Source organism: Pavona decussata, unplaced genomic scaffold, assembly GCF_977016875.1.
Source record: "Pavona decussata unplaced genomic scaffold, jaPavDecu1.1 SCAFFOLD_112, whole genome shotgun sequence".
NCBI classification, from domain to species: Eukaryota; Metazoa; Cnidaria; class Anthozoa; order Scleractinia; family Agariciidae; genus Pavona; species Pavona decussata.
Genome location: NW_028145526.1, coordinates 215,465 through 228,632, shown reverse-complemented (window position 1 = coordinate 228,632; position 13,168 = coordinate 215,465). Strand labels below are relative to the sequence as shown.

At 35.3% G+C, this 13,168-nt stretch overlaps 1 protein-coding gene across 3 annotated transcripts in view; it reads left to right on the top strand.

Annotated features, from left to right (window-relative positions):
- LOC146470658 (uncharacterized) overlaps window positions 1-13,168 on the top strand; it is a 44,010-nt gene that overhangs the window by 13,516 nt on the left and 17,326 nt on the right. For all 3 annotated transcript variants that reach the window (XR_014866968.1, XM_085121636.1, XM_085121635.1), the window contains exons 2-4: window positions 77-297; window positions 406-593; window positions 12,801-12,973. Coding sequence is in view for 2 of the 3 variants with exons in the window: in XM_085121636.1 (XP_084977762.1) it covers window positions 511-593; window positions 12,801-12,973 (256 nt within the window). In the remaining variant the exon portion in view is untranslated. The remainder of the gene's footprint in view (window positions 1-76; window positions 298-405; window positions 594-12,800; window positions 12,974-13,168) is intronic.

Below are 13,168 nucleotides of genomic sequence, written 5' to 3'. Positions count from 1 at the left end.
GAAGATTTGCTTCCTTCTTTACATCGTAACTGTTGTATTGTCTCAGATTACCGTGCTTTCTTTTCTACACGACCAGAAAATTCGCCAATTTGAAGACAATACTCCCATTGTCTTTGCTTGCCGTCAGAGACCAGACCCAGTCTATGCGACCGCGCTATCAATACAAGGGTATCACGCACTCAACTCGAGGGAAGCCCAGTGGGGTTCTAAAGTTCCAAAGGCCTCGACGCAAGTGCGGTTCGGATAACAACTAGCGTATTGGAAAGCTTTTGTGGAACAAATTCGCCGCTCCTTCAGGTAAATTCAAACGATTGTCGTTGGTTGATTGTGTAAGGCGACGTGCGAAATTGTTCTCTTTGGAAAGTGACGCGGCTAATACACGTTTATTTGTTATTTTCGACACAGCTCAGGAAACATGGCGACTTGAAGAATTCTGTGGGTGTTCAGGAGTTGCTAACCAAAGGAAGATGTCAAGCTTAGGTTCTTAAGTTGTCGAAAGTAAGCGATAAAATGAAAGTTAACGGTGGCGCTAACTCGTCCGGAAAGGACAGAAAACGGAAAATTTGTAGCGAACAAGGCGACGAACAGGATAGGTAAGCTAATTCCCGTTTTTTTCCCGGACTATAAATAACAACCAAGGTGTCACTTCAGTAATTGAACTTCACACTGCATTACCAAGCACGCAATTATAGAATTTATTATTCTACAAGCATTTGAGGTTGTGTCATTGGAATCTGACGTTGGTAGCCCTAGAAATAGTTCGATCAAGCAAATTACCCGATCAAACTCCATATTTTATTTCCCGTATATGCGTTCGTGTAGGAGATATTACGCTCTTTCTCGAGGCTTCATTTTTCGCCATGTGTGTAGTACATGATAGTAGACGATGCGAATAATGTGAACAAGGCTGCATCAGCTAGCCATCATTAATCAAAGTAGACGTCGAAGATGTCTGCGTTTTCGTTAAGTTAACGTCGGATCGTTCAGTATTTTGGTTGCCGAATATTTAATACGCTCTGCTGATTGTTTTGTGATAGGAACGGTAATCGAAATGCACGATCTTTTTTTTTAATAAACACTCGCGTGTATTAAAGGATGCATTGTGTAGATAAAATTCGCTATGTATTATTTATAGGTTGGATAAAATTATTATGCTTTATGCATAGAGGTGTAGAGGTGGAATAGCGAAAAACAGATCCGAGCAGAAGAAAAAATTCGATGGAAGGACGCCAATTTGCTTGTCTGACTGTTAGTTTATTTAAGGAATATTATCTTTTGCACGCAAGATTGTTTTCGGCTGTGGCGGAAATAAGTAGGAAAAATCAATGATAACATTTTATCTTATGCTTTTTGCATTTTCAAAGATCTTTCCTTCTTTTGTACTCTGTCACTGGTATTGTAACCGCTCATGTACAAGTTTTCCCACCAGAAATAACTCTTCTTCTGAGAGACAGACAAACTAGTAAAGGATTTTGGAAGTGACAAGTTTGAATAATAAGCTTAACTTTCTTTTATTAAAAAAAGCATATCTTTTTACCGCTATATACGATTGGTTTGATGCATTTTGACCTTTGTCACATTTATTCCGATGGATAAAGTAATTCATGGTAGAATTTGTAACATTTGTGGCTTGCTTGGCTCTTTAAACTTGTATTTTGTTGCTTGGAGAAGTGACTTTCATGGTGACTAGTTGATTGATTTCGTTTTTAGTTCGTCATCCAGGCCTGATGTAATACTTAAACCATTTGTTCAAATCTTCAGGGAGTGCATTCTTGGGTTGGGGATAAGCTGCAATTTTATTTAGACATAATATTATTTTTGTCCTAAAACCTGTTTGGACTGGAGGACTCTACCATCATTGAATAGGCGATCAGCAGAGTAGGTGTCAGATTTAAATTTTTCCAGCTAAACCAGGGAGGTGCAAAGAGCCTTAACTGAGATTAACTTTGCAAGAACAACAATGCCATTTGCTAGTACGCTCTCTTTTTGTGTGTTAAAAATTAAAGTGTGCTTTTGGAACGTTCGTGGCTGGTGTCAGTTTAGAAATAAAGTGGGCTGTTGACACATGAATTGTTGATGAGTGATCAATCCTTTGTAACCCAAATGTGAAAATGTTTGATTCTGAAGCATGCAATTAGTTCAAAACTTGTGTGTCCGAAATTTGAGAAGTCGGCTGATTTGTGCAAATCTGTAGAACAATTTACTGATTATCTTTTAACTATGTAGACGTATTAAGTTGCTAATTACAATAAAGAATGCAGCAAATTCTTTTGACTAAAAATATAGTCATTTTACAGAGGTGTATTTTTAGAAATGTTACAGGTCCAGTTGTACAAAATTCCTTGTGGAGTATGCCCCCAGAACCCCAAGAAAGAAACTTTATCAAGCATTTGTGAAAATAATACCTGTATGGCACTCAAAAAAGCTTCTTAATGTTCAACTTTACATGAAGGCTTAATATAGCCCCTCCCAAATGGTATTCAGACTTGTGATAAAATAGTTATGTCTAATAACTGACTAAAATGTATTAATTGTGGAGGATACAAAAGGGATTATTAATCACTCTAATGGGTCAAGGATTAGTTAATTTGTGAAGAAAATGTGCTGTGTTGACAGACAAGGGAAGATGCAAATGCAAGTTCATTATTTTATCAGCTTGGAGTATTGTGGATATTTCATAGTAAATATTAACTACTGTATATAGGATTTAAAAAGCTTAAGCTATGAACATAATGACTTTAGAGCAATCAAATGTCACTGTAAATCTTATCACTTTTCCTGCTGAAATCTGGCAGCGTACTGATCATTTTAAAATTAAAATCTATTGAACTGAGCCTTCATGTTGAACAGTTATCTTTTTAACTTTCCAAGAAGGTGAGGAGTCAAATTGAAAAAAATTAGACAGCAGCTGCTACTGCCTCCTTTCACTTTCAAGCCCACAGCATCCGCTGTAGTCCTGTATTACCAGGCCAAGTTCAAATAGATTCCATTGTTACATGCCTTTTTGTGTGAAGTTTGCAGGAACGGGTTACAAATGGTGTCACATCAATGATATTGGGTAGAGCTGCTTTATATGAGGCCACAAATGTTGTAGGTTCAAAATAGCTTTTAGATAACTAAATGTAGTTTTGTTCACAGGACATAGCAACTAGGCTTACCTGAAATTAAAATCCAGTTAAACTCCGTTTTCAGTTTCCTTAAGTTTGTCAACTTGTAAACTTTTTGAAACAGCACGATACTTTTATTGTGTTTTTTTTTTGTTTTTTTGTCTCTTTTTATTACCTACAACACATTATTTTAGAGGGCAGTACACTTCATAGACTACTTACTACACATGTACCTTTTTACAAAGACTACCACAGTTCTGTCTTAGAATATACTAATTTAAACATATGTACACTGTGTTGCACAATGCTTCTGTAAATTATATTACATTACAGTTCTCGGCCATATATTGCTCTACATACTCATGATCTAATCGGCATTACATACCAGTATATTTAGTATTTTTAGAAGAGGGGGAAAAAGTGCTTTGTTAAATAAATAGATACTGTTAATAAAATTGGATAGGGTTGCAATTAACTAGTATTAACTTATGATCATGTCGTAACTAATTAAAAAGTGTGTAAAAAAAGGTTAAAACTTTCCATTTTGCCTGAAATTGCCTTACGATCAGATTATTTTGAACAACTACACCTGCAGGGAGAGAGCACAAATTAGAAAGATAAGCAATCTACTATTTTTTAGACAGATTCATTAGATAAAGTTTGCTTAAGATAATGCGATAATTGAGTAGGTCAGTTTTTTTATCCAATATTCCTAATATGATCGAAACTTGTAAACATTTAGATACAGGACCTACTTTGATGCAGAAATAAGCTGCTGGATTTTGCAGCAGTTTAGATTTGTGTAAGCAACCAACAGATTTTGCAAGCGAAGGCAAATAGAAATAGGATTGCACATCTGCAATCTGCATGTGGAATTGCACTGAGATCTGGTGTTCATAACCTTACTCTCCGTACTTCTGTGCTTGCTTACAAGTGCAAGTTCCCAATTGGGTAAACAAGTTTGCAAATTTAGCGTTTCTATTTACAAAATGTTTGCAACAGTTTACTTCAGTTTGCTGGTTAAGTGTGACTTGTCTGATGCTTTGCTATGATGATAGTTAAGTGGCCCTAAAAGCTGTTCAATTTGAAATTTGATCATCTAGCTAAACGAGTTTTTTAATTTTGATGGACATCTTTATTGAAATAAATTGAAGGGACCAGCCTATGTCCCATTTTAGGTCACTTTTTGTTGTTTTAGCACTTTTAGTTTTATCAGCTGCTTTGTGCTTCATTCTGTAATCAATAAAACCGGAAACCATGCCCATAATCGGTTTTTACTGCAAACAAAGTACAAAGCGGCAAATAAAACACTGCATGAGGCCACATGAAAAAACTCCAGTGCCTGCTGCCTTGCGCTTCATTTTGTGATAAAACCAGAAATTGTGCCCATAATCATACTATGTTTTTGTTGCAAACAAAGTGCCAAGCAGCAGATAAAACACTGAAGTAATGTTTCCAGAAGGAATTAAAGGCCACATGAAAAAACAGTGCCTTCTGCTTTGCGCTTCATTTTGTGATAAAACCGGAAAACATGCCCATAATCGTAGGTTATTTATGCAGGATGCCCTGAGGGCTGTGTCTAAAATTGGGCTTAGTATCTTTTTTTACGCGGAATGCCCGCAGGGCAGGCCGTGTCTAGGTTTAGGTCAGGTATCTTTTTTTTCTTCGTCGTAGTCACAAATCCGCACATTAATTTATGCATTAAACTCTGTCCTCTCCTAGGAGGGATGTATTGTTCTGATTGTCTTGATCAAAAGCGACCCAATCAAAATCTATTATTGTGCGCATATCACAAGGGAGGGGACCCACTCATCCCTTCCTGTGTGACGTCAAATCATCATTTGATTTATTCATTAAACCTGGATTACATTCTGCTCTCTCCTAGAAGGGATCTATTTTTCTGATTGTCTTTAACAAAAACGGCCCAATCAAAATCCATTATCGGCACGTAGATCATGAGGGTGGGGGCCCACTCATCTCTTCCTGTGTGACGTCAAAGCAATTCATCATTTGAAAGGTTGTTTTTGTTTAATGGCAGCCACGTGTATGAATTTAAGACTCTGATCTGCCATTTTCAGAAAGAAAAGAAACCTTTTTCAAGCGGTAAATCGAAATAATAACTTCTAAGTAGTACTCAACAGTTTAAATGGTGGAAATTGGGAGAGTTCACAGCGAAGAAATTACGCTTTCACAAACAGATCAAATAGTTCAACGCGAAGGAATCCAGACCAGTTCCAGTGGGGTCATGAAGTCATCGCAGAGTAATTTTCGGTTTGATTCCCAGTAGCACAACAATAAAATATCATGCAGTCTCTCAGAATAAAACCATTCAATTATTTCAATTCCGAAGGGAGGATAGTTTTTAAAAATCTGCGAAGCATACAATGGGGAATAAATGGGGCTACATTAAGCATTCAGTGTAAATGCCATTAGGGGCATCATGTTATTCTTCATGGTAGCTTCAAATCTGCACATTAATTTATTCATTTAACTCTGCTCTCTCCTAGCAGGGATCTATTGTTCTGATTGTCTTCAACAAAAATGGTCCAATTAAAATCTATTATCGGTGCGTATATCACGAGGGAGGGGACCCCCTCATCCCTACTTGTGTGACATCAAGTCATCATTAATTTTGATTTATTCATTAAACCTGGATTAAATTCTGCTCTTCTGCTCTCTCCTAGAAGGCAGCCATATTGTTTAAATGTTTTAGACTAAACTGTTTTCAAAAACAAAATTAACCCTTTTGAAGCAGTAAATCAAAAGAATAACTTTCAAGAAGCACTCGACAGTTAAAATGGTGGAAATTAGAGAGTTCCTGGCAAAGGAATCATGCTTTGTTTGACAGTTGTAGAACCACAATGCGAGGAGGACAGGTCATCGATAAGCTAAAACACACATTACATCACTTTGTTGAATTGATGCTTAAACGCAACTGGAAATCCACTTCAAAACAAGATTAAAGGTTTGATTGTCAAATTTTACTAAAAAAATTCATTTAGGAAAGCTCTTTGGGTTGTTGTCTGTAAATATGGTATATCTTCAAGTTTTTGGTAATTGCATATTCAAGATTAGTGCAGTTGCAACAATAATAATAATATTGTTATTTGAACCAAAGAAGTTTGTAGAACTGATCTGCGATCATAGTGATTTGAAAAACATTTGGCTATGTTTTAGAAGTTTTGCAAGTTTTTGGAACTGATTGCATTTGGATAAAATTATGTAATGGAATTATTGAGGCCTTATTGAATTTGATTCATACAGAATATGGTTTACATGCCAGAGTGAATCCTCAGTTGAAAAGTTTGCAAACTAGGAAGGTGCTTTCTCAGCTCAGGACATAATATTTGAAAGTTATCATTTGCCCTGTTCAATATCTCCAAGAAGACTCCACAGTAAATTCAAAACTGATCCACCTGTCCTCTTAAACACACCAATAAAATAATCTGACTACATGACTTGTATAACTTCCAAATTGTAGCTTGATGGAATGGATCTCGGATTTCTGTGATGGGTTGACAAAGTCTTTTTTGATTATTATATCTCAGTTTACTGTTTCCAAGTTACTTTGTAAAAACACACTTTCTGTATGTATGTGTGTCATTTGTCATTTGATTGCCAGCAAAAATCGCAAGCAAATTACACTGCAGCTTAAAACCCTTTCACTACTTCAAAGATGACTGAGTACATCCTGTATTGGATTACAGATACGGCTACAAGGACATGCATCCTGTTAAACCGTGACTGTATCATAACCTACTCACTCAATAAAATATCAAAAATGCATATATTTAGAGAACACGAAAGGACTGTCTGGTAAAGAGTAAGACATTTTGTGAGCCATATGCAATTATGAAACCGACTTTGTTTTCCCATTGTGCAGTCTGATTGGTTCAATAAGTTGGGCACGAGCACATAAAATTGCAGGCGCGGGTACACTAGGCAAACACCAATATATGATGTGCCAGATATCTTTGATTTCATATGCTAGATTGCCGTGATCAGCAACAATCCTCATCACCTTAGTAGGCACACCTGGCGATTTTTGCGTTCTCATGTAAAAAATCGTGTAGTGTATTGCTAGCTCAATTAATGTTCCACTAAGCAAAGGTGTTTTTGTCAGGCACCAAAGTTTCAAATACAACTTGTATGAAAAAAATTAAAATTCCTTATGAATGTACCGGCTTTGGACATTTTGGTGTTTTTGCTGTTGTTGTTTTGGGGAGTAGAACTTGTATAGTGGTTGCAGAAATGGAAAAATTGTGAGAAATGTCCATTGCGGGGTTAATGCTACTGATATTCTTTACAACTTTACATGTACATCACCAAAAAGGACCTTGGCCACAAATTGATCAAATTGTAGGAAAGCTACAGTAGCCTCAAGTATCAAATCCTTTTACTTTTAATTACCTTTTCACCAGCTGCCAGTGTCCTAGCAATTTCTTTCTAACTTAATTTAAATCCTTTTGTAAGTTTTATTTTCAGTAATCAATATTTTTTACATGAATGGATTTAACATTCCCTAATTCCAGTGAGGCATGAAATAAAATTAAAATACATTTGTTGAAATAAATATTGTTAATTTTTAAGCCTGTGAAATTTCTCAGGCTTAAGCCTGAGGCTGGTAATAAATACAGGTTGTTGATTAAATAGTATTACCCAAGGTAGCTTTACACACACAACTTTAGTTAACTACATTAATTTAGCACATTAAAGTTCTTTTTGTCCTGTTATCTATATCAGATCTAGCATTGTAATTTCAGTCTTGGATATCTTATGACCTTTGTTAAAATAGATCCAATCTACGGTACCTTCTAATTGCAGTTTATTGTTGTTGTGAACTGTAGAAATGTGAAAACTGGACACAATTACTTGTCAAGAATTAATTATAAACTGCTGTGTCATGGCAAGGTCTGAAAGTTACCAGAAACAAAGACTGATAATAATGACAACAAGAATCTTTACTTTATTCTCTCAATGTAGCATTCTCTACATAGCTAACCCAGCATGATGCAATCAACTGTAAGCTCCCAGACAGCTATATTTAATATTTTTAGACTTTTTCATGTTGAAATTGATAATCTGACTTGTCTGTATTTTGATAACTCACTGAACATTCTTAGTTTGCAAGTTGTTCTCAGCTTGGTAACTGAATTGAAGGTTTTTAGGTTTACCTAATGTGGTAATTATTGCATTTATTCATATAAATTAATTTCTTGGAGTTGATGGTCAGCCATGCTTGTATTTTGGGTTACTCATTGCAAAAAATTACTCTACACGTTTTGAGCTTTGAATGACATTTGTGTAGCTAGATGTCCTTTTACATAATTATAACACAACTCTTTATTTTCAAAGACTTGTTTTGACAGATCCACCACCCTTTGAGATACCTAATATATCTGTTGACTTTCTTCACGTTTGAACTAAATTGTTAAAGTGCATGAGACAGAATTTTTTTATTTGCTTGATCAAATCTTCATGTTGTTGTATGAAAATCGAAAAAAAAAATTGTCAATTTTTCTTCTCTGCTTTTGAGGTGCATAAAAGTGTCAAATTTCACTCCCAGTTAGGTTTTGCTTCAATACCACCACCACCATCTATCATGTCGACTGGGTTTCCTGTCCTATACACCCCAGACGCCCTTCCATTGCTATCTATCTGACATCTGACCCTTTTGGTTGGGGCGAATAGTGACAAAGCAACTTGAGATATGACAGTTTTGCTGAGTATGGACAGGAGACTGGGAATAGAAGAGCCGTGATGCTAATGTACAAGAATGCTACTTTCCTTAGAGGAATAGAGAAACCATGAAACTACGTTCCTGTATTGAGGTCAAAGCCCACTGTCCCCAGTCTCCCATCTTGCACGGTATTGAACCCAACTGAAAGTGAAATTTGACTCTTTTATATGTCTCAAACACGGGCAAGAAAAATTGACAAGGCATTTTTTTTTCCGCTTTTCATGCGAGAACAACCAGAAAATTTGATCACGGAAATAAAAAAAATTCTGTCATGTGCACTTTAACAGCAGGCAGTATACAATCCAAACAAAGATCAAATAATCTAAAAAGGTTTAAGTGGTACTGTTGAAATTCTATGAAAATTTCTGACTTTTTGGGATTTATATTTAGTCTATTTCAGAGGGGCATATGGCCACTGTGCTTGGAATATTTTACACGTCATTTATGCAGCTCTATTTTTTGTGCTCAAACTAAGCTACCTTCTATGAGTCTGTTGTGTTATGAAGTTAAAGTGGTTAACTTGTGATTTTTTTAGCTAACTTCCAAATAATTATTTGTCTGGAATCTTCACAACACTTTTTGAAATAGTGCACAGAAAAAGGTTACAACTTTTTGTCTTGGGTAATATTTCAAAAAATGTATTTGACAAATTTCCAACACAAAAGACGACCTTCAAAGCTCTTACCAAAAAACATGTTGGAACAATTTTTGACCTTAAAAGCCTGACATGAGTGAGCCAAGGCTGCATGTGGCCTTCTGTATTCTAATAGGTGGTCTCTGTTAAGCACTGTTGAATAAACCAAAAGCACAGCATGGAACATCATGATGGGTCAAAAAGACTGCTAAAAATAGCTGAAAGGCAGTATTGTGGATGTACTGTACTGAATAAATTAAAAAGCCATACAGTAGATGTCCGATATTTCAAACACTAGCTATCTGGGGCTCCTGTTTATCTTAAGCAGAAACGCATTTCCCTTGAATGCCGTTGTTCAGTTAACAATTAAACTACAAAATTGCGTGCAATATTGCCTGATGCTTACGCTTCAATCAGAGGATATTTTACAAGATTGGCCAGGATAATTGTTTTATAATGTATTATTCAACACATTGATAACAAAGCACATTAAAGAAAAGCTGGAGACAATCTACCAAATGATCATTAGTTGTTTAAAGCACTCAGCTATTTTTCTCCCCAACACATAAAATAACATATCACAGGATATCTGTTGTGTACGATGACAAATATTGAGTGCAGCATGACCATATTTGGGCAGTGTTACAGTGTGTTGAAGAATAACATTTAGTTATTGATTATATTGAACTCCCAATTTCTTGGAAAAATTTGGGTTTCCCTTACAATGTAAGTGTCCTACTGTAGTATTTTAATCACTTCTATTCTGGTCAGTATGTGGAAATTCCTGTTATTTTCTGGTAGTACAGGATTTAAGGGAAGGGTTTAAATCCTTTCATTTGCTATTAACAGTACCCATGAGCAAGTTAAAATGTTTTAATTAATTATCCAAATTTTATTTTGCAATTTAAAGATAAAACTGGAGGGTGTTACATGAAAGTGCTGCAAAACAGCTTTCATTTGATTAGTAACACTTTAAGGAGGCTCGAAGGTTAATTTTTTAGTCGCAGAAACACACATACAAGATGAGAATTATGTATCATTCAGTAAGTGACACAGGCACACTCAGAAAAAAATCCGAGTGCTCCTATCAGGAGTCAAACCTAAACGATTACTAGCCTTCTGATTACTAGACAGTTCAGATGCTCTACCACTGAGCTACAGGAGACTCGTGGGAGCTAATGCCATTAAACTAGGTTCATGTGACAAACGTCCTGCATACTGCCAGGATTGGAATGCCATGTGTGGCTTATGCGCAATGGAATAAATGTGATGGAATATTTAAAGCCAGGCTTAACTGCTTCATGTTATACTGATATATACATTATTTGCTTGCAAAGGAAATTTTATGCGGTAATTGAACCTCCATTTTATTTTTCTCATAATTTGGAGAGAGGTTGGAACATGGAATTGCGGGTATTGTTTTTAAATTTGAATCCAAGATGGTGTTTACAACTAATAATGTAAAATTTTACGGATTTTTGTGACATAATGGATGTCGCGTTCTTGATCCCTCGTTGACACACAACTTTTTCATTGACCTTCCTCCCCATTCCTGCCTCTTCCATTGTACTATGGTGATTAGTGTGTTAGTGGATTATTGGCTTATTATTTTATTCTGATTAAGTTTGCCCTTCTGTGGGAGAAATTGAAGCATAAATATAAATTATTTGCAATTTCTGTTGATTTCTGACATAAACAAAGAATTACAAATAAATTTACATTTGTTCAAATACATTTTAACTAGTCCAATACATACAGGATATGAATGAAATTAATCAATCTGTTGATCTATTTATCGTGTATTGAATAGAACATACTTTGCAGACTCAGCAACTGAATTATGGGTCTCAAAATATAATAATAGATAATTACAATAAAAGTATAAAAGACTAATTTTTATGAATAAATAAGATATTGTAAAAATTCTGCATTGTAATACAGCCAATCATATGCTATGGCTTATAATGAAGGAGTCCTTAAATTGATTTGTTCTATGTGCAGGATTTGGATTCTAATGGTTTAGACCGTTCAAAGAAAGCTTCACACTCGTCAATAAACTTTTTCACAAAATGAATGCTTTAAACAATGTAGTAGTTTAGACCCATCAAAGGGAATGTCACTAATTGCACTCCCCTATAGACTTTTCCACAACTTTCTTCCCAAGTAAATAAATGAAAGCTGTAAACATTCAGTTCTTGGTTTGGGCAGTTCTTGTGCCTAGTGCTATAATACAAATGGTTGTTTATCAAATAATTGTGCCCCTTTAACAAAATCTTTTCCCATGCATAACCCCCTTGCTTGATTTTTGCACGGGCAGTTCTAGGCCAGAAAACTGGTATGTACATGTAGTGTATGGCTTTGTATTTGCTCATGAAGGTCTCATTATGTAGAAATTGTGTTTAGTCACATTCTCCGACTGACAAATGAACCAGGTGGAGCAAAATATCTCAGTTAAAACATTTGACTGTGTTTTTGTAGGGGGCTGAAGTAACAGGAACATGTGTAATTAGCAGAGGAAAGAATTTGGACTTGTGCAAAACAAATTTGTGTGTACAATGTGTGTGTACACTGCAAAAAAATTTGCCAAGAGTGTCAACATTTTGTACATTCACATTAGCCCCCTTGTTATACAATGCCTTTTCTTTTACATTTGACAAGGAGGAATGTAAACTGTTGGATTATTATTATTTTGCTGTAAATAATGCAGTGGAATTACTGTCTTATAATCATGATGTAGTACTTTTACAATTTCAATGGATATTGAACTTGTATTTTAAAGGTATTGAAATCTGAGATTATGCAAATTTAGATCTCTTTTGGAAGTTTCTGGATCATTTTTGGAAAATTTCTCTCAGGACAGAAAGTTAAAAATAATAGTAAACCATTTGAAAGATTTATTTTCTCAAAGTTAAAAATATGTTTAAATTCAAGTAATGTTTTGCATGAAGTTTAAATGTAAATAAGTTTTGAAATTATACCGTGTCACCTTGTCACACAACGTACAACCAAGTGAGAATTTCTAGTAGCTTCAGGGAAATAAAGAATTTAGCTTGTTGTCTGCATGCCATTTCAGCTTTTCTATAACCCTGTCGTGTGTTACCAATTGCAAACTCAATATTGTTCTCTTAGTCTAGATTTTATCTCTGTTCTGTATTGATACATATACTGTGCATGTTTGTACCTAGAATAGAAACTCCAAATGTTTAAAGTTGTAAATTAAAGACTGATTTTAACAGCAGAAGTGTTCAAAGGCAAACAAACATTAGATATCAACTGCGACCTATAATGGTTACTACATGTTTAAATTAATTTTTTATAGGACAAAAGTCCCTCAGAGTGCATCTCGACGCCACAGAGAAAAGATAAATGCAACCTTGGAAGAGTTAGGAGGCCTTCTTCCACTGTCAGAAGAGGCAAGATCAAAGTTGGACAAACTCACAGTATTGAAATTGTCAGTCAGCTTTTTTCAAACTCAAAATTATCTCCAATCTGGTAGGTCTTCATATTGTTGTTAAAATGTTTTTCAGGTCTACAGTTAGGAGTATATATAGATTTCCCTCAGTGCCCTTAAACATGTGAAACTCTTATTTGAAATTCACCCTGGCCATTTGTTAAAATATAAGAAATCTTTAAAAAAACTGCACTAGTCTAGATTCTTGTATTAAAAAAGAAAACCCCGTAAAGTAC